This window comes from Terrapene carolina, unplaced genomic scaffold (assembly GCF_002925995.2).
Source record: "Terrapene carolina triunguis isolate 2854851 unplaced genomic scaffold, T_m_triunguis-2.0 Scaffold66, whole genome shotgun sequence".
Classification (NCBI taxonomy): Eukaryota; Metazoa; Chordata; order Testudines; family Emydidae; genus Terrapene; species Terrapene triunguis.
This window is the reverse complement of record NW_020664417.1, coordinates 52218607-52238188: the sequence shown is the minus strand read 5'-3', so window position 1 is coordinate 52238188 and position 19582 is coordinate 52218607. Positions and strand designations below refer to the sequence as shown.

At 43.2% G+C, this 19582-nt stretch overlaps 1 protein-coding gene across 5 annotated transcripts in view; it reads right to left on the bottom strand.

The window, feature by feature from the left end:
• Nucleotides 1-1138: 1138 nt before the first annotated feature.
• AASDH (aminoadipate-semialdehyde dehydrogenase) overlaps nt 1139-19582 on the bottom strand; it is a 40388-nt gene continuing 21944 nt past the window's right edge. For 3 of the 5 annotated variants that reach the window (XM_024193205.2, XM_024193224.3, XM_024193215.2), the window contains 9 exons: nt 17380-17486; nt 16278-16450; nt 12621-12810; nt 11862-11980; nt 10452-11280; nt 7913-8076; nt 7147-7272; nt 6082-6213; nt 1139-2506 (listed from right to left, as the gene is read on the bottom strand). In XM_024193205.2, coding sequence (XP_024048973.2) covers nt 2096-2506; nt 6082-6213; nt 7147-7272; nt 7913-8076; nt 10452-11280; nt 11862-11980; nt 12621-12810; nt 16278-16450; nt 17380-17486 — 2251 coding nt within the window. In that variant the 3' untranslated portion in view covers nt 1139-2095. Of the gene's footprint in view, nt 2507-6081; nt 6214-7146; nt 7273-7912; nt 8077-10451; nt 11281-11861; nt 11981-12620; nt 12811-16277; nt 16451-17379; nt 17487-19582 lie in introns of those variants that run through there. The other 2 variants (XM_024193235.3, XM_024193245.2) reach the window with 2 other exon arrangements.

Genomic DNA, 19582 nt, shown 5'->3' with positions numbered 1-19582 from the left:
GCCCGTGACCTGACTTTTACTAAAAATTACCATGACAAAATCTGAGCTTTAACTACAACTAAAGGGCGGGAAAAAAAACAACAAAAAACTACATACAAGGAAAAAGAGGTGAAGACAGTACTCATAGCAAGCTAAGAGCAACAAGGAACAGAGGTTCTCTCTCTGGCCATGTGGCAGTAAGAGGGAACTGGACCTGCATGGCCTCTTAAAGCCTCAGATGTGTCACGCAGTTGATGTACGACTCACATGCAGGTCAACGGACACTACTATGAACAGTTCTGGTGCCAGCGCATGGGGTGCATGCGCACCTGAAGGTTGGAATCCAGCGAGATCGTCACTCAGAGAACTATTGAAATCCGACTTAACAGTAAACACAGACTTTGTGCAGAAAGCAGGGATATCCCAAGCACACAAGGTCTGCACAGCCCTGTGTGATGCAATTTTCTGTTATAATGTGCATGTGTAGCTGAAGCCCTGAGTCTGGGCACCTCCTGCAGGGCTAAAGGCCCGAGCCCCAACACGCCGCACTAATGCTAAAAGGGCCACATGTGGCTCGCGAGCTGCTGTTTGGCCATGCCTGGCTTAGATCAAAAATGTCTACACAGCTATTTTTAGAGTGTTAGTGCAAGCCCCTCTAGGCAGAGTCTGTTGACCCAGGCTAGGAGCTTGCTCCAAAATGCTATGTAGACATACCCACTGATATCTATAAGACTATTCCTGTGTTTAAACTCAAATATGGGCTTAAAAGGGCTTATAACAATCATATAATTTTGGAATGGGTTCCAGTGTAAACTTCACAATGTTCAAATCAACTATTTTTGGGCTAAGCATTTACTAATCGACATAGATCACTGTGTAAAAATGAAGATTCAGTTTATTCTTGCAAGTTAGGTCGGCTTCCCTAGATACCGTAAAAAGATTAAGTTGTAGAGCAGTGGTCCCCAAACTTCCCACTTCATGTCCCCCCTTACCCGTCTGCCACCCTTCCCCTCCAAGTCAGAGCTGAGAGCGGGGCCGGGGGCCAGGAGCAGAGCTGCGGCCTGAGGCTGGGGACAGAGCAGGGCTGGGTGGCACTCCCTCCCAGCCCCCCCGTGGGGGCTGGCCCAGGCACTGCTGCATCCCCCGAATGCATTTTTAAAACCTATATAGAATAGAATAATCAGCACTGAAGGATTCCCCACAACAGATAGCAACCTCAAGGGAAAGGTGCTTGGAGAGGCAGAACACCTCAGTCTATGCATGTGCAGTAGGCACACTGAGACATAGTTATCTATTTACAAAATATGTTAATACATTCAATAAAAAGGCTAAATTGCCAAACCAAATACTGGAAAACTTGAGACCAAACAGACAAGCGAATTTCCATGCTAGACATGACATATGGCACAAAATTCAATATAAATTGCCAGAAACAGTTATGTCAAAGTGAACACATTTATTTTTCACCAAAATTCAGCTTAAATCAGACACATGATGCTGAGCAATCATTAAGTCAAGTGCCCTCTCTTGATTAGGAAAATAGCTTGACTTTGAAAACATATTAGCTAGCACCAATGTTCACCTAGTGTAGACACTAACACCTTAAAAATGTGTCCAGAGGTCATGATTGGGGGGAGTTTACGGTTGTCCATGACCACGTATCATTTTTAAAAAGTATTACACACTGTTGCCACTAAGCACTATCATGTTTTTAACAGCACATAGGCAAAATTTTAAAAGAAAACCACACATTTTTCCTAGTCCAGACAAGACAATGGGTACATTGACTCTGCAACAAACAACCTGCGGCAGCGAGCCTCAGAGCCCAGGGTCAACTGACTCGAGCTCCTGCTACGGGACTAAAAAGAGCTCTTTTTAGCCCCACAGCACAAGTCCAAGTCAGTTGATCCAAGCTCTGAGACTCACTGCCACATGTCTTTTATTGCAGCGTAGACATGCCTGTTGGTGCAAAATTGTTAACTAACAAAGTTTGCAAACATGATACATTTTACAAAAGTAGCATGGGCCAAGAGGAGCACCTACAGGCCTGGGTGCTTTAAAGTACAATTTAAGGATGTTCTTAACGTCCAAGTGTAGACACTAGAGATAAAGCAGATTAACACATCCTAGTAGTTCTTGTTTCTTCAGCGATACACAAATCTAGGCAATAAACGTAATCATTTCTACAGCCAACAACGAGCCTTGATCCGCATACTACAGGGGAAGAGAATACTTCTCCTGGAAGTTTATTGACACCTGTTACCAATCCATTCTTAGCATTCAGGACCCACACTGTACCATCTGTGGATGTTGCTGCCAGCAGCGTTTCACTCTCCAAGTCATGACTATGGAAAATAAAGGGAGTTGCATATACACTTGAAGTGGTTTCAAATTTCCACAGTAAATTACCTTCCATATTACAGCAGTAGATAAAGCGGTCATGGGAACCAAAATATATTTCTTGCTTAGTTAAACTTGAGATACATGGGGATGAAAAGACTGGTCCACTGGTGGAAAACTGCCAAACCTACAGAACAGTATTAAAAAAATAATCCATTATTACGGGTTGTTCAGGTTACCAATGACACATCTATTTAATCTTTAGGGACAAGTTGTTGACAGAGAGGACAAATATACTGCATCATCTGGATTCTGGCATATGGTGTACTGTATAATACATGGCTAGAAAATACTTGCAACATTCACGAGCTAAGCTCCACACATAAATTCAGTAGGCAGGCACTCACATGATAGTTTCCTGTAATGTAGTGTTGTTGTAGCCATGTTGGTCCCAGGATATTCCAGAGAAAAGGTGGGTGAGGTAATATCTTTTATTGGACCAACTTCTGTTGGTAAGAGACAAGCTTTCAAGCTTACACAGAGCTGAACTGAAGAAGAGCTCTGAGTAAGCTTGAAAGCTTGTCTCTCTCACCAACAAAAGATATAATCTCAACCACCTTTTCTCTCTCGTTTCCTGTAAATTATTTCACCTATGTGGAGGCTCTACTAAAAAGAGGCTAAACAGGCAACACAGTAAGTACCTCAAGGCCATTACAGTAGAGGTGTCCCTCCAGCAGGGCAAACCCCACATCCCCTCTCCATGCACTCTGAAGAAAATCTTTCCTCATTGTATTGGTGTAGTGTAACAAATCCCATCTTGCGGGAGTTCCGAGAATCACCTACATAAAGATCCCTGCAAGCCAATGAAGCGGGGGGGAGGAGTCCTAGCATCACTGTTTTAGAACATCAGACATCCAAGGCTGGGAAAGCTATCCAGTTAGAGAGGGCTGCTGTCATGCCATCAGGAGAGGAGGATATGGCTTTGTCAAAGGGAGCACACTGGCTGCTGGTTACTTCTTGCAGCAGGCAGTGCTCCCCCCCTACTCCCACCAGTGACAAAGAACCATTATGCTGCCCTGGCAACGAGGAATCACCTGCAAAGGTGGAGAAGGAGAAGCCATGTACCCCCCAAGCTGTGAGGATCGCAGCCACCACTCCCAGGAGGAAACGTCGGGTAGTGGTGGTTGGTAACCCTCTTCTGAGAGGGACGGAGGCACCCATCTGTCAGCCTGACATGGCATCCCGGGAGGTATGCTGCCTGCCAGGGGCCCATATCCGAGATGTTATGGAAAGGACTGTCAAGGATCATCCAGCCTTCTGACTACTACCCCATGCTACTCATCCATGTGGGCACCAATGATACTGCAAGGTATGACCCTGAGAAGATAAGAAGTGACTACAGGGCTCTGGCAGTAAGGGTGAAGGAGTTGGTGGCACAGTTGGTGTTCTCTTTGATCCTTCCGGTCAAGGGTAGGGGCTCAGGCAGAGACAGTTGCATCCTGGAGATGAATGCCTGGCTGTGAGGATGGTGTCGCCAGGAGGGCTTTAGATTCCTTGACCACGGGATGCTGTTCTGGGAAGAAGGACTGCTAAGCAGAGACAGGGTCTACCTATTGAGGAAGGAGAAGAGCATATTTGGATACAGACTGGCTAATCTAATGAGGAGAGGTTTAAACTAGGTTCAATGGGGGCAGGTGACAAAAGCCCACTGTTAAGTCCAAAACATGGAGACCTGAGAGAAGGGTCAGAATCTGAGGGGGAGCATGGACCATTATAGCAGAAGTCATGGTGATCCCAGAAAGTCACGGAATCCATGACAAACTCGCAGCCTTAGTTATAACTAACAGTCAGCATGAATGTGAGAAGAACAAATTGTGTGAAACCAACCTAATAGCTTTCTTTGACAGGGTAACAGGCCTTGTGGATAACGGGAAAGCAGTAGATGTGATATATCTTGTTCTTAGAGAGTAGTTATCAGTGGTTCACAGACAAGCTGGAAAGGCATATTGAGTGGGGTCCCACAGGGATCAGTTCCTGATCCGGTTCTGTTCAATATCTTCATCAATTATTTAGATAAATGGCACAGAGAGTACACTTATAAAGTTTACTGATGATACCAAACTGGGAGGGGTTGCAAGTCCTTTGGCGGATAGGATTAAAATTCAAAATGATCTGGACAAACTGGAGAAATGGTCTGAAGTAAATAGAATGACATGCAGGAAGGACAAATGCAAAGTACTCCACTTAGGAATGAACAATCAGTTGCACGCATACAAAATGGGAAATGTCTGCCTAGGAAGGAATACTGCGGAAAGGGATCTGGGGGTCATAGTGGATCACAAGCTAAATATGAGTCAACAGTAAAGCAAACATCATTCTGGGATGTATTAGCAGGCATGTTGTAAGCAAGACACAAGAAGTAATTCTTCCATTTTACTCAGTGCTGATTAGGCCTCAACTGAAGTACAGTGTCCAGTTCTGGGCGTCACATTTCAGGAAAGATGTGGACAAATTGGAGAAAGTCCAGAGAAGAGCAACAAGAATGATTAAAGGTCTAGAAAACATGACCTATGAGGAAAGACTGAAAAAACTGGGTTTGTGTAGTCTGGAGAAGAAAAGACTGAGAGGGGACATGATAACAGTTTTCAACTACATAAAAGATTGTTACAAGGAGGAGGGAGAAAAATTGTTCTCCTTAACCTCTGAGGATAGAACAAGAAGCAATGGGCTTAAATTGCAGCAAGGGTGGTTTAGGTTGGACATTAAGAAAACCACCCTGACAGTCAGGAAGTTGAAGCACTGGAATAAGTTGCCTAGGGAGGTTGTGGAATCTCCATCATTGGAGTTTTTTAAGAGCAAGTTAGACAAATACCTGTCAGGGATGGTCTAGATAATACTTAGTCCTGCCGTGAGTGCAGGGGACTGAACTAAATGACCTCTCGAGGTCCCTTCCAGTCCTACGATTCTATGATTTTATCAGTGACAATTTTTACTATGGACAACACTTGTGAGTTAAGTACCCTATGGCTGTGCCCAGGCAAACAAACGACAGTTTCAACAACAAAAATTAAAACCAGAGATGCAAATCTTGTACATCTCTGAGAAAATAAATCTTACCATCGCATCCAAGATTCTTTCTAAGAATGAGACCAAGCCACACACACACACACACACACACACACTTACACAGGTACCTCTGCCATGACACCAGCATTTTGTTTGACACCTTGATAAACATGTCAGTGAAACCTTAATTCCAGTCAGTACCTTTATAAAACAAATCTGAAAGATAGGGATGGGACTTGAAAGCAACTCTTGCTTTCAACTCTGCTGTGTGTATCCCTGACATCTGCTAACAGAATTCAAACCAAAAATGTCACCACCTGACATCCCTCTCATCCTTCCCTCCCAAATTAAATGGTTAGAATTCAACTGAGATGCTCAGGATTTTTACCTCTGCATTAGGAACGGAGGGATGGCTGGGGAGAGACTGGGATTCTGGATTTTATTTCCAACTCTGCCACTGACTTGCTGGATAGCCTTTGGCAAACTGCTTTACCTCTCTCTGTTAGAATTTACTTTTCTGTAAAATGGGTACATACTGATACTTATTTTACCTGGCTGGTGTAAGCGTTAATATATGATAACCACTGAAATCCTCAGAACAATTTTATAAAACTGCGATTTATTACTAAAAGATAAATCAAAGCAAGAGTTTGTGATGTAAGAAAGTCGAATAATCTAATAGTGATAGTTTTTCACCTTTTCTCCTGAGTGGCTAAAACAGTACACATTTCCATCCACACATCCAATGCACACATACTGCTCACTGCAGTGAGGAGAGGAGAAGAGGGGTTTTCCACAGGAACTTTTCCAGATCTTATTACCCGTATCCTGTGAATGACAAAGTACAAGACATGGCATTTAATGTGATTGTAGAAAGCTGCACAAAACTACTGGGCAAATCTTCTTCCTAGTAACTGGGCTGGGCCCTGGGAATAGCCACAAGAAAAGAGAATTCGGTCCCCCAAGCGGCAAAGCAAGAGCAGACCTACTCTGCAGAGATTATTCCAACTTAATACCTAGAACAGCTTTTAGCAACACGGCTGTGCAGCTACAGCCATGCTGCTAAAAGGTGCGCAGTGTAGCCGCTGTTTGTCGGCAGGAGAGAGCTTTCCTGCCGACAAAAAACTCCCACCCATAATGAGCAGCATTAGTGTTGTCAGCAGGAGAGCACTCCTGCCAACAAAGTGCTATTCACATCAGTGCTTGTCGTAGACAAAACATTTGTCTTTCGGGGGGGTGTGAGGGTGCGTGGTTGTTGTTTTTTTAAAACACCTGTGAACGACAAAAGTTTTGCCAATGTAGACAAAGCCTTAGACACAGAAATACCTGAGCACTGCCTTTCAAAGGCCACACTCCTCTCCTCAGCATCTCCTACTGGTTAAGTTAAGCAGCCCCCGTTAGCTTCCATGAATCCCTTTCTTAGGCACCTGACTCTCCCCACACATTGTATAGGGAACCTGGGCAACTAACTTGAGGCTGAGAATCCCACTGGGAGGTAGAGCACCTCCAAGTCAGGAGGTTCACAGAGTCCTTTTATGAATTTAAGTCTTCGTCTCTCTGCACCTCAGATTCCCCATCTGCAAAATCAAGATAATACTGCTCTCTTTTGAAATGCAGTGAGATCCCTGGATGAAAAAGATTGTTATTAGAAAGTATGACCTTGCAGTCCTTACTGAAGCAAAACTTCTACTGACTTCAGAGCATGTTTTGGCTGAATAAGGATTCAAGATCTGGCCCAGAGATAGCAAGGAAGGTACATACTGGATTTACAGCCAATAAAAGTCCTCCTAGTGTAGCAACATACAGGTGATCTGGCAAGATACTTAGATAAGGAGACGAAAACACAGCTCCACCTTCACAGTGCAGCTTCCAGACATGTTCCTCCTTCTGTCAATCCAAGAAAAAGTATATAAAAAGCTATACAATCTGATAACTGAGAGTTAAAGTTCATTATGTTATTTGCAAGGACTCAGACGTCAAAGTTTTATCAATAGCAAGTTTACTTGGAAAATACTACTTAAGTGAAGATTATAATTTGCCAGCAATCAAAGAAACCCATATTGCTCAGGGCAGTTTCTTCTTTCACAGAGCTAAATATTAGAAACTCAGCTAAGAAATATGTAATAATACCCACATCACTTTCCTTCTCTCAACCCATTGTGGGTTTATTACAAGTTGCCTCCACTGGGAGTACAGGTTTTAGATTTGCCCTAACCACACAGTTCCGTACTAGTGATAGAGGGTAATTTGCCATATAGTTCTGAACTGGCATTGGCAGTGCTGGGAGTGTAATGTAGGGAGACCACAGACTGCCAACAGCACTTTTAATCACTGTCATTTAACCCTACTCCAAGCAGGCCTAATTAACTCAAGGCTTAAATGAAAGCAGTTGGCAGTCTGTTTACATTAGGGCTCCCAAGATTGCCAGCACTGATGGAGCTTAAACTGGTGTTACCATAGATATGGTTCAAGAGGGTCAGATGTTTTACTTTTGATATACATAAAGTTAGTCAGGGTGACTTCTTACATAAATATCCAAAGCATATATATGCTGGTCATGCGATCCAATGTAGATTAGTCCAGTGGAAGGATGCACAACTGCAGAGCTTTTCACAGCATCTTCTGCGGTAAAGATACAGTGTATTTCCCCATTATGGCTTCTGAGTACATACACGAAACCATTATAGCAGCCTGGATAAAATAAAGTGCAATAGGAAAAAAAAAACAGGTAATGATATTTGGATTAGCGTTTTAACTGCGTCATTGCTGATCAAAAGGTTGGAGGTCATAGATTGACTCACGAGCTAACATATTTCCCAGCACTTTCTGCATTCAAGCTTCTTGCTGAAAATAAAACCTCACAAGTGCATTTGACATTAAGCGCTCAATGCTCTTCTTCTGAGTCATTTTAAAGCTATGCCTATTTTTACTGCGCTATTACTGTGAAGTTTGTTGGAGGACGGGTGAGCTACTGAATATGGACAAGGGAAGTGAAAAGTTTGTGCATATTAATAAAATTACTTTTATTCTCATTTATGTTTCTGGCAATAAACATAAAGCTTGCCTCTCTCACCAACAGAAGTTGGTCCAATAAAAGATATTACCTCACCCACCTCGTCTCTCTAATATCCTGGGACCAACATGGCAACAACAACAGTGCATCTGGCAATAAAGACACTGAAGTGTATAATAAAGAGCCTCCATTTTGTTTAATAAAATCCAGGCTCTAGTTCAAGAGACGTTAGGGCATAATAAAACATCAGCACAATTTTGTTACCTGCAGGCTCAACAGCAATCAAAATATCAGCCAAAACTTTGGTCACCACTGTCTTATGTCAAGCCAAAAGGCAAGGGATCCAAGCTTTGTACTATTTAACACGTTAGACATATCAGGTGTGCATGCACCACATAGATAACATTAGTGAGTATTTAATTACTCTCTTTTCATCTGAGCAGATGACAAAAACCCTCATGATTTTTCATGGGGAGGTCAGTTACAAGTGACACATTAATCCTTTATGAGGCAATTATGGCCACTTTGACATGCCAACAACAAACTGCTTTAAAATTCAGACAGCATACACCAATGCAGTGGAAAGTGCATTTGCCAATATCTTGTATAAGTGACCTTTGCTCAGAGTACCCAAAAAAGCTTTTTAAATTTAAAAAAAAAAAAAAAAAAATTATTTTGCACTAGATTTAACTTTCTGAAGTATCATACACTAAGTTCTACTGTAACACCGACAGACCCCAGTCGTAGGCAGGCAGGATTGAACCTGGGACCTCTGGAGCTTAGTGCATGAGCCTCTACTGCATGAGCTAAAAGCCATGTGGCTCTTAACTAAGGCTGTAGAGCAGACTCATTAATCTCTCTCTTTAAGTGGTCTTAGTGCCACTAGATGGGACAGAACATCACACCCAGGGGGTGGGTGGGTTGCACTCTCTCAATTTTTAAAGCTTACTTTAAAGACATTTTTAAAACTTATCATCCCATGCTTTTCTAAGCAGTTCAATTATTATGTTCTAACTAAATTCTTCAAAAGGAACGTGTACCTATTGATTATCAATGTACTAGTACAGTACAGTTAAGAAAAGAAGAATAAATCCATTAGTACATAATACTCCTACTTGATTGCAATACTTTAAATAAGTTGCCCTTCCATTATTTTTTATGGTTGTGATAGGGTTATTGCCTCCTGAACACCTGCTCAGGATCTGGCATGGCTGCTGAGGGGCCCTTAAAAAGTCCATACTGTTTAGATATTCCCTTCCCATGGTCCAGTGTATTAAGTCCTGCACAGAGTAATTCAAAATAGAACTCAAACTTACAGAATCTTCACCCCAGTTTCAAGATGGGACCAGCCCTTCCTCCCTGAGTGTCCGTCCTCTCTTTAAAATTCCTTTCAGAGTTCAAACACAAAACAGGCTCCTCTACCCAGTCCCCAGCTGAGCCCAGTTCCTCCCACCTGCGGATCTGTCTCTCTAGGTTTCCAAAGTCTTCCTCTCCTGACAGAGGGGCCTCACAGTTCCCCTCCTTGGGGCTGTGCTTATTCCTATCAGCTGTGACCTTGGATCAGCTTCCCTCAAATGGTTGCTCCTTTTCTCAATATTATTCCTTTCTAGATTGGAAGAGATCAACAGACAGACCTCCTTCCCCTCTGCTGACTCAAGGCCCTACAGGAGCCTTCTTTCTGCCTGAGGAATCTGCAAACACCCACTTTCTCTCTCTAGGTCTCTTGCTTTATCTACCTTAGGCCTGATTCAGCCACCTGACCCATCTGTTACATGACTTCACTATTACTCATCCTCCTCCCCTGGGGAGATGAGCTACACTTGTCACAAGTGGATTGGAACCCACCTCGCTTTAAAGGGCCCAGCCACCCTCAATAGTGGCATTGAAACTGCTTTTCTCTTTTGTTCCCATTTACTGCACTTTAATTTTAGACAGACACAGAACACGGGTTAGTGGAAGTAGAGATGCCAGCTACATATTGCTTGACATTGAATAAGCTGCTGTGTAATCTGGTTACAATTTAAGAAAAAGGAAAACCATTTAAAATACATACCAACAATAATGAAGTTTCCACACTTAGACGCACATGCAGAGGATTCAATACGATCTCCAAGGATTCTCTCCCACTTGATTTTTCCTGAGTGTAAATCAATTGCCTGCATTGTGTGAGAATGAGACCCAACGTATACAGTTGCTGATAAATCATCCGTGGCTGGTATTATAACTAATGGGGAGGCATCTACACATTTGCCCATATTTGACTTCCATCTTACATGTAATATCAGCTTCTCAGGCATTTCTGAAGGAGCTTGTTCTACAGAATGAGTACCTGTTTCATTTGTCTTGCTTGCAATTTTTGGAAGGCTTCTGCTCTTTCCAGATTTATTCTCTGTCACTTCATATTTCATTGTATTAGAAGTTACAGCAGATGAATAAGATGCTTGTTGTCTTAACTCTGTTCCTGCCTGTCCTGCATTATATGGGCTCATAAGAGACTCAGGGGAAGTCATTGACAACATCCGATTTCCTCGGTTTAGTGCAATAAATGCAATCAATCCTGCAGCAGCATTAAAGTACCTTCTAGATTTTGGTTTTGTGTGTTCTCCATGGAATTTCCCTCCACTGCTCTCATTCAGTTTTCTTTTCACAGTGTTATGATTCATTATTTGGTCCTCACTTGGGAATACAGCTTTAAGAACATGTTGGTAAACCTCAGCAATGGAGCTGCTGAGAATAACTTCCAGGAGTCCAGGAATGGCCTTGCCTGCCAAATTCTCAATCTCATCATGAAACCGTAGTGACTTCAAGGAATCTCCACCACTGTACAGAAACAGTGAATCTTTGGAAATGCTTGGTGAATCATCTGGAAGACTCAGGAGAGACTAGAGAAGAAGCGAAGAACAGAGTTTGTGAGGTGAACAATGTCCCAGTGCCACAGGGAAGTAGGGCCTGAGCCTGTCAGTGCCTCAGACCCCCACTGAAATCAACAGGGACTGAAAGAATTCAGCACCTTGCAGGATTGTATTTGCTCTTTTTGGTGCTCTGAGAAATGCAGGCTGATCAAGTCGTGGGGGAAAGTGTCAATTTCAGCAGTGCTAATTTTATGCTTGATTCTGATTCTGTAGTTAGTGGCCTCCCTTATGGCTTTCTTGCTTGGCATGGGAAGAAGTATTCTGAAACTGATGACAGATTATGTGGCTATAATTCACCCTACATACACTAACAGTTTAGCCCATTACAGTTTGCAACTTCAGCTTATGGGGGGGGAGGGGGAAAGGCTCCCTCCTGGCTGTTACAGAGAAATTGTATTTAAGTTCTAAATGAACGGATGGAGCTACAGTACATAATGTACATGCAGCAAAAATTTTCTGGTTGCATTAGTCACACTTATTAAAACTGTTTAATTCCTGACACATGTATAATGATCCACTGGCAATGATAAAAAGGCAGCTTAAAATACTACCTTCCATAAATACTGCAATCTTTCCCACAATTCCTCTGCTCCACTTAGCTTACTGTCATGCCTTCTGGAATTTAGATGGTTACTGTAAATCTTGCACAGCTCAGAAACATCAATTTTGCCTTCAAACAAAATAAAAAGCACAAGATTTTTTTCACTGCATTTTAGACTTTGTATTTTCAAATTCTTGTTATGGGCTACATGTTCATCTAGGTCTCAGTCTAGATTTCTTTATTTGTGGGCAAAATTGCACCCATTTTTTTTACACCCGCAATCAACTGCACCCACATAAAAGGGAGCAGGATTTTGAAAATGTATCATACTACACCCACCCACATATAGTGCCTCATCCTGTCCCAACTGAAAGCAGTTGCCACTGACTTCAATGGAAGCAAAAGCAGGTCAAACAAATACATGTGTGTGTATTTTCAAACTTAAAATGCTTTTAATTACTATTATTCAATTCCAGAGAGTCTAAGGGTGTCAAATAAACACTACAGAGGAATGCAATGGAAAACAAATGAGAGCCAGACAGATTTGCTGCAGAACACAGCTCTAGCTTATGGTGATGGCTTAATACCATGGGTCACATCAGAACACAATGCAATAAAATCAGTAATAGTGCATGAACCAGCTACTACTGTTTTGGGGTCGAGTTTCAGTGAAGAAGAAGAGACAACAAATTTAGCTTCTAAACAAAATAGAAAAGGCACACAGCAGCATCTGCACTGAAGAGCATTTGTCAAACATTACTTCATTTACCATGCAATGTGAAAGGCAAAGTTTCTATCAGCACAAGTTCATCAGGGATTGCGTAGGTTGGGAGATGTTTCTGGAGTTCCTTAAGAGTGTCTCTTGCTAAGTTGTCTTTAGGTACAACAAACAAGATTAACTTTTCCTGTCGATACCATGTCACTGCACAGGCTTCCACATGACAAAGACCTTCAGCAGCCTGCAATACAAGAACATTAGCCTTATTTGTGCTGAGGTGCAGGGTAAAAAAAAAAACACAACCAATAAATAAGGAATTGTTGTGAAGTTTATATTTTGACACTGGCAGCTACTGAATTTGTTGCTTCACAAACATCATGAAATCCCCCTTGCCCGTCCCCTTGTTTTTATTTTTGTTTAATTTAAATAAGGATTTAGCTCTCATGAAAAGTGTCAGAATGACAGCACTGAAGAATGAATGTATCTAATCCCACAGTGCAACCACAGCACAGGCAGCAGCAGTACAAACTTCTCAGTGACCCACACCACTGTACCTGAGGAACGACCTGGAAGAGGCACATATAGGAGTGGGAACAAAATTCACTCTCCATATTCATTCTGTGGTTGGCATTTCTGCTGAGACTGCCGACAAAGGGGCCAAATGTAATCCCAGTTTTATCATGGGAACGCCTCCCCTCTAGGAACAGGGCTGACACCACCAATTCATCACTGTACACCAATCAAATCTGAACAACTTTTGTTACCCTACCTGGTTTGGATTTTATCCATCACTTGAGTCATCCAAATCCCCTTAAGAATTTCAAAGTTAAAGCTTAGCCCATTTAACAGTAAGTGACCTTACATAAACTATTCAGTATATACTGATTTAGCTAGACCCAAAGGTTTAGACCAGGGTAGTCTATTTTTTGTCAAGGTCCAAATTTCTTGGTCAACGTATAGTCAAGGTCCAGACTCCAACCCAGCTTGCCTCCCCTAATTCCCAATTGCCCCTCCCATTGCCCCCCAAGCTCCCTGATTGCCTGCCAGCTCCCTGCCCAGAGAATTAGGTGACCTTATTTCCCTTAACTGAAAATGGGACACATGGAGCTAGCCTGAGGCACCTGGCATTGCTCCTTGCACCTTCCCCCCAGAACATTCCTTCATGCCCTCAATTGAGCCAAGTGGCAGGGGAGAGGAATGGGTATGAGCTAGGATTTAGGCAGCAAAGCAGGGTGTGAATGTGTGAGAGTACGTTTGAGCTTAGACCCAGCAGGTGAAGCTGCTGAACTATGATCCAGTTAGCGGTGTGATGCGCCTTTGGGGGCTGGGATAGCAGAGGGGCAGGAAAGAGGCTCCAGATAGTGGGAGGGACCAAGGAGACTCCAAATAGTAGCCCTGGGAACATGGGGGGAGCCTGGGATGTGGCAGAGGTGGAGGAGTGGGGGGGGGGGGGGGGGGGGGGGGGCGATAGGGGGGGGGGGGGGGGGGGGGGGAGAAGGGCTGGAGAGGGCTCCGGGGACTGGCCCCAAAGAACTGGGCCTGGAAAGGACCTTAGGCCAGGGTGGGGGGCTCTGAGAAATGCTCTGGGGCAGGGGGTACGAGACCGGGGTGGGTGGGCGGGCTCTGGGGGTATGAGGTGGGAGTGGGTGGGCAGGCTCCGGGATGAGGGCACGAGGCTGGGGGCACAAGGTCAGCTTTGGGGGCGGGGAACATGGGGGTGGAGCAGTGGGCTCCAGGGACTGCTTGGAGCACAAGCACAGCTCCGCATGGCTCCAACCCCAGCTCAGCTTCAGCCTGCACACAGAGGCGACACATAGCTGTGGCGGGGGGGCAGGAAGGAGGAGAGACATATGAAAGGTTCTGGGGGATTACATTCCCCCCCCATTTATTGGGACGCCCAGAAGCGAGGAGGTAGCACTTCCCCTACCAGCATCACTCTCCGTGTGTCCATGCACCACGCGGAGGAAGCAGGATGGCTGACTGAGCTCCTCCTCTCCCCCAACCATGGGGCTGTTTCACCTTCCCTGCTGTTGGAGTCCCAAGCATTGCCTCTACTTTCTACCCCTGACTCACCTCAGTGGATAGTCTGCAAAGCAGGCAGCAACGCTGGGACTCCAGCAGCGAGGAAGGTGAAGCAGCCCCATTAGGAGTGGAAGGAGCTCAGCCAGCTGCTCTGCTCCCTCCTTGCGACATACGGACACACGGAGAGCACCACTGCCAGGGGGAGCACTGTACCCATCAGAGGCATCAGGAGAAATGGGGCACCACATGCCCCACCCACGTATCGCCTCTGTCCCCACAGTCCACTGAAAAGTGTCTTGTGGTCTGGATTTGGACTATGGTCCGTCTATTGACTATCCCTGGGTGAGACTAAAGATAAAATGTCATCCTTGAATATGAATGTCATTGTATGTGTTCGAGTCAGATACCTAACATCAGATGCACTGGATGTGATGATGTGAACTTGGAGCACAATTTGGAACATCCTTGAGGATGAGCTTTCTGGGTTAGACAGAAATGGCTCCTACTGAAAAGATTAAGAAATGGACTCAGTGGGCCAAATTCTGCCTTCACTTACATTTGTATCATCCAACTGAATGCAATGAAATTGCACCAGTGGTAACTAAGGGAAGGCTTTGGTCCAATCATTTCATTTTTCTACGCTTCACCTTATTGGACCAAGTCTAAACAAATTTTAAAACATTTTCTGTAGACACATACCTCTGATCACCTTATGAAAAACAAGAGTAACTAAAGCATACCTTCATTCAACCACAAACATCCTCTTGTCCCCAGAGATACAACATTAATTTAGACAGAAATACAATGCCCTATGGGACAGTAAGGAGCTATTTGTGCATTCAGTGCAATTACAATCCTAGTTCTACAGAAGGATGTTTCCACAGTCATTTCCACTGGGTCACAGTAGGGAGAAGAACCTGGATCATTGCTATCAAGCATTAATTAACAATACTGTACATCTCTCTGCCTCATTGACTTTCCTAGCCAAACACAGCCCTGATGCAATAACACTGATTGCAACTGAGTTGTGCCTGCTAACAAGACAGCTTGGATTTGATCCTCCTCCTTTTCCCATACCTCATATCCCTTCTTCTCCTTTGTCAACATCTGTTAATCTCTCTCTCTGCTGATATTTGACTCATTACAGATCTAATTGTAATCAACATTTGGTACTCATATAGTCTTTTTTGCCCAAGGGTCTCAGTACTTTAGAAATATTAATCAATCCTCAGAGCACTTGGCTGAGGTAGGGATTTATTGTACCCATTTACAGATGGGCAAACTGAGATAAAGAGGGGTTACATGACTTTCCCAGGCCGCTTAAACTAGGAACAGAATCTAAGAGTCTTGATGCCACCCTTGTGCTCTAAACTACTACACTACCCTTTTCAATGACACACGTTAGTATTCTTCAGTTGTCAAATTCTCTACACAGTTTTGAGATTTAGTTTGCATAAAATAAACTATAAACAACAAAGGCCAGATTTTCAAAAGAGCTCAGCATCTGGCAGCATGCTTAAGAACAATGGGAGCTGTTGGGATGCTGAGCACTTTGAAAAATCTACACCCAAAGTTTGATTCAATTACATTAATTCTTGCACTTTTTTGCTGATGAACAAGTCACTGTAGCTATCTGTCCATAATGTTCCACATTGCATAATCTCCGAGCACTACACATCATATTACCTGCTGTATATATTCAATATTAAGACGTTTGCCATGACGTTTAATCTGATTGTCCTTCCGTCCTAAGAAAAACATCTCTGCATCCTTCACTCTCACGAAGTCCCCTGTTTCTCTCATTGTGTTCAAAGGGACAGTTACTTCATCATCAAGAAAGCAGATTCGTTCTTTACCACCTGTGCAAAATAATGTAATATTATAGCTTAGAATTACAAAATTATGAAGGGCCTACCTCATACTTCAGAATGTTACAAGTATTAAAATAACTTGGCAAAGAGCTGTTAACATTTGGCATATATAGGACACTAATGTTTGGAACTAAACTTCTGAAAGCAGAAGTATCAGTGGGACTGTATCCTACAGTTGATTTAACTGATACAGTTAAATAACTTCTATTTATACTGAGCCAAATGGAAGCAGAAAACAAGTAATTAAAATAAACTGGTTTTGTCTATAAAATAATGGTAATTTCTTGCCTCTTCATCTGATTTCTCAAAGTCAGCCTATATTGCTAGATATGTGGCCCCCATCAAGGTGGTATCGGCTAATCTACATGTCCCATCCTGTTTCAGGTTGTAATGACAGAGCCTGAACCATTTCTCTGAATGTTGTGATGCAGTCTTCTTAGGGTTTATGGAATTTTTATTCCCTGGGCAGTTTCTAATTGAGAAGGATCAGCCACCCATGTGTTGCTCGGAGGGTTTACATCCACTAACTGTGCTGGCACAGATGGCCTATGGAGAATAGATTGATTCTTTCGCCACTGAAGAACATATGACACTACTGAAGGTAGTTTTAAATTGAAAAGATACAAGCAGTGGCTTTTAGATGTTAATATCTAAATGTATGAAACAATAATTCTGACAGCCCTTTAAAGAACTTTGACAGGGTTTTATCACAAAAATCAGCATCCAGCCCAGTAAACTGTTTAAATACTGTATACAATTTAAAAAGTACATTGCTAGAGAAAACACCAGATTTCACTTCTGTATTTCAGAGTGTTTTGTTGTACAGACAATGGCACTTTAGAAAACAAAATGCACAGAGATTAAAACATGATGTTTTTGTGAAACTAATCAATTAAGAGAAATAAATATAAGATAACCTATGAAAACTTGTCCCTCTCCGTCTAGAACTGCAGAACCAGTGGCATCTCTGACTTCAACTGTTGTTCCAAGCAGTGGTGATCCCAGTGGTACAGGGGAATCAAATCTAAACATTTTAAAAAAATTAAAAGTAAAAATCTTTTCCTTCAGATAGCAGAGAAAACAAAAAATTCAAAATGCAGGCCGACCATAGACACTACAGAGGTCTGTGGGTATGTATACAATGCAGTTGCGAACATGCTACCCCAGGCTACACTCCTATTTTTAGTGCATCAGCTCAAGCAGAGCTAGTGCATGTCAGTGTACCCATGCTGGGAAGCATACACTGAACTGCAGTATAGATATAACCCATGTGAAGTGAGATGTGTGGGGCCCCATCCAGCTTCCTCCTCATCATGCTCCCCTCTTAGCAGTTCCTCCACCAACTCCCACTATTTGGGCTGTGGCAACTCTTTACAATTTCCTATCTGCAAGTCTGGTCCACCAATGAATTCCCTACCTCTTGCTGATTAACTGGAAAAGAAGCACTCTGTGAAGTGCACCTTTGCCCCCAATAATAACCTCCCCCTCCTTTCCTATCCCACTCTATTGCAGCAATTTGCAAATTGCTGGGTGGGTTCAAAGTTGACACATATGTGTTACAAGCAGATGGGGAAAAGACCTCTTTAACAAAGAGTCAACTCTCCCATGCTTGGAACTGAAAGACCACCAGCAAAAACAAAGATGACAAGACTTTATAGTCCTAAAGTAAAAACAAGAAAAATAATCTTATTAAAAAAAAAAATCCAAGTCTTCTATATACACTACAAAGCAACAACAAAGGACACTTCCCCCACACCCACAGTATTTGCTTCAGGTTGGGGGGCGCTGTCTGTAAGCGAGGACTGGCACCCTACACCGGAAACCTACTGACCGCTATACTTACCTACATGCCTCCAGCTTTCATCCAGACCACATCACACAATCCATTGTCTACAGCCAAGGTCTAAGATACAACTGGATTTGCTCCAATCCCTCAGACAGAGACAAACACCTACAGGATCTCTATCAAGCATTCTTAAAACTACAATACCCACCTGCTGAAGTGAAGAAACAGATTGACAGAGCTAGAAGGGTACCCAGAAGTCACCTACTACAGGACAGGCCCAACAAAGAACAAAGTAACAGAACGCCACTAGCCGTCACCTACAGCCCCCAACTAAAACCTCTTCAGCGCATCATCAATGATCTACAACCTATCCTGAAGGACGATTCCTCACTCTCAGAGACCTTGGGAGACAGGCCAGTCCTTGCTTATGGACAGCCCCCCAACCTGAAGCAAATACTCACCAACAACTACACACCACACAACAAAAACACTAACCCAGGAACCAAACCCTGCAACAAACCCTGGTGCCAACTCTGTCCGCGTATCTATTCAAGGGACACCATCATAGGACCTAACCACATCAGTCACACCATCTGGGGTTCGTTCACCTGCAATGTGATATATGCCATCATGTGCCAGCAATGCCCCTCTGCCATGTACACTGGCCAAACTGGACAGTCTCTAAGCAAAAGAATAAATGGACACAACTCTGACATCAAGAATTATAACATTCAAAAACCAGTAGGAGAACAAACACTTGAATATCCCTGGACACTCAATAACAGACTTAAAAGTGGAAATTCTTCAACAACAAAAAACTTCAGAAACAGACTCCAATGAGAAACTGCAGAACTGGAATTAATTTGCAAACTGGACACCGTCAAATTAGGCCTGAATACAGACTGCGAGTGGATGGGTCACTAAAAAAAAAAAAAAAAACCTAATTTCCCCATGCTGATACTCTCACCTTCTTGTCAACTGTTTGTAATGGGCCACCTTGATTACACTGAACTCATTAGCACTACAAAAGTGATTTTTCTTCCCTTCTTGTCAACTGTTGAGAATAGCCCACTTCCACCTTAATTGAATTGGCTTGTTAGCATTGATCCCCCACTTGGTAAGGCAACTCCCATCTTTTCATATGCTATGTATTTATGACCTACTGTATTTTCCACTCCATGCATCTGATGAAGTGGGTTTTAGCCCACGAAAGCTTATGCCCAAATAATTTGTTAGTCTCTAAGGTGCCACAAGGACTCCACATAGAAAGGAGGAAGCCTAGGGAGTCAGCTGCAGCTCTCTGATCTTAGGGCAGGTATTCTGCTGGTACCTAG